This window comes from Equus quagga, unplaced genomic scaffold, assembly GCF_021613505.1.
Source record: "Equus quagga isolate Etosha38 unplaced genomic scaffold, UCLA_HA_Equagga_1.0 73188_RagTag, whole genome shotgun sequence".
In the NCBI taxonomy this organism is placed as follows: domain Eukaryota; kingdom Metazoa; phylum Chordata; class Mammalia; order Perissodactyla; family Equidae; genus Equus; species Equus quagga.
In genome coordinates this window covers 2,428-3,056 of record NW_025802694.1, presented here as the reverse complement: position 1 = coordinate 3,056, position 629 = coordinate 2,428, and the positions used below count along the sequence as shown (strand labels likewise).

Sequence of the window (629 nt, the reverse complement as noted above, 5' to 3'; positions counted from 1 at the left end):
TAGCGGATGGCCAGGCGCAGCGTCTCGATCTTGGTGAGGCTCTGGCCCGCGGGCGCCACTGCGGGCGGCAGGAAGCGGCGCAGCTCGTGCAGCGCGCGGGCGAGGGTGCGCATGCGCAGCTTCTCGCGCTCGCTGGCGCTCTGCCGCGGGCCGCCGGCGGCTCCGGGTTGTGCTCGTGCGGGTGCCGTCCGGGCGGCCTCTGCGGCGCGGGCTGCGCGGGCCGGGGGCGCGGGCTGCGGGCGGCCGCGGGCGCCGTCGCAAGGGCACGAGCCCGACGAGTCGGAGGAGGAGGCCGGGGACGTGCAGTCGGCGTGGCCGGCCCAGCCCCAGCCCTGGGGCGAGAGCCAGCGGTCGTGGCCGAGGAGGGTCTGCAGAGGAGGGGACTGGGCCATGGCCGGCTGCGGCTCTGGGAGGCTGCCCGCCCGCCAGCTCCGGCCTGAGCTTTTATCGGGCCGAGGTGCAAGGGGGCCCCCCACCAGGTGACGAAGAGGTGTCAAAACCCACAGAGCCAGGGAGGGTCTGGGCTGGGGGGCCCTGGGAAAGGGGGCCCATTTGCGGAGGTGTGGATTCTGACCCCTCGGTAAGTGTGTGAGGACGATTCGATTCGCATCTGGATGGAGCTGCTGAGC

At 73.9% G+C, this 629-nt stretch overlaps 1 protein-coding gene across 1 annotated transcript; it reads right to left on the bottom strand.

Annotated features, from left to right (window-relative positions):
* Window positions 1-5: 5 nt before the first annotated feature.
* On the bottom strand, window positions 6-623 carry LOC124234207 (mesoderm posterior protein 2-like; the record flags this gene model as incomplete). Its single annotated transcript, XM_046651451.1, has 1 exon — window positions 6-623. A coding segment is annotated over exon 1 (387 nt), but the record flags the coding sequence as incomplete, so codon positions are not given.
* Between the last annotated feature and the right edge of the window lie 6 nt (window positions 624-629).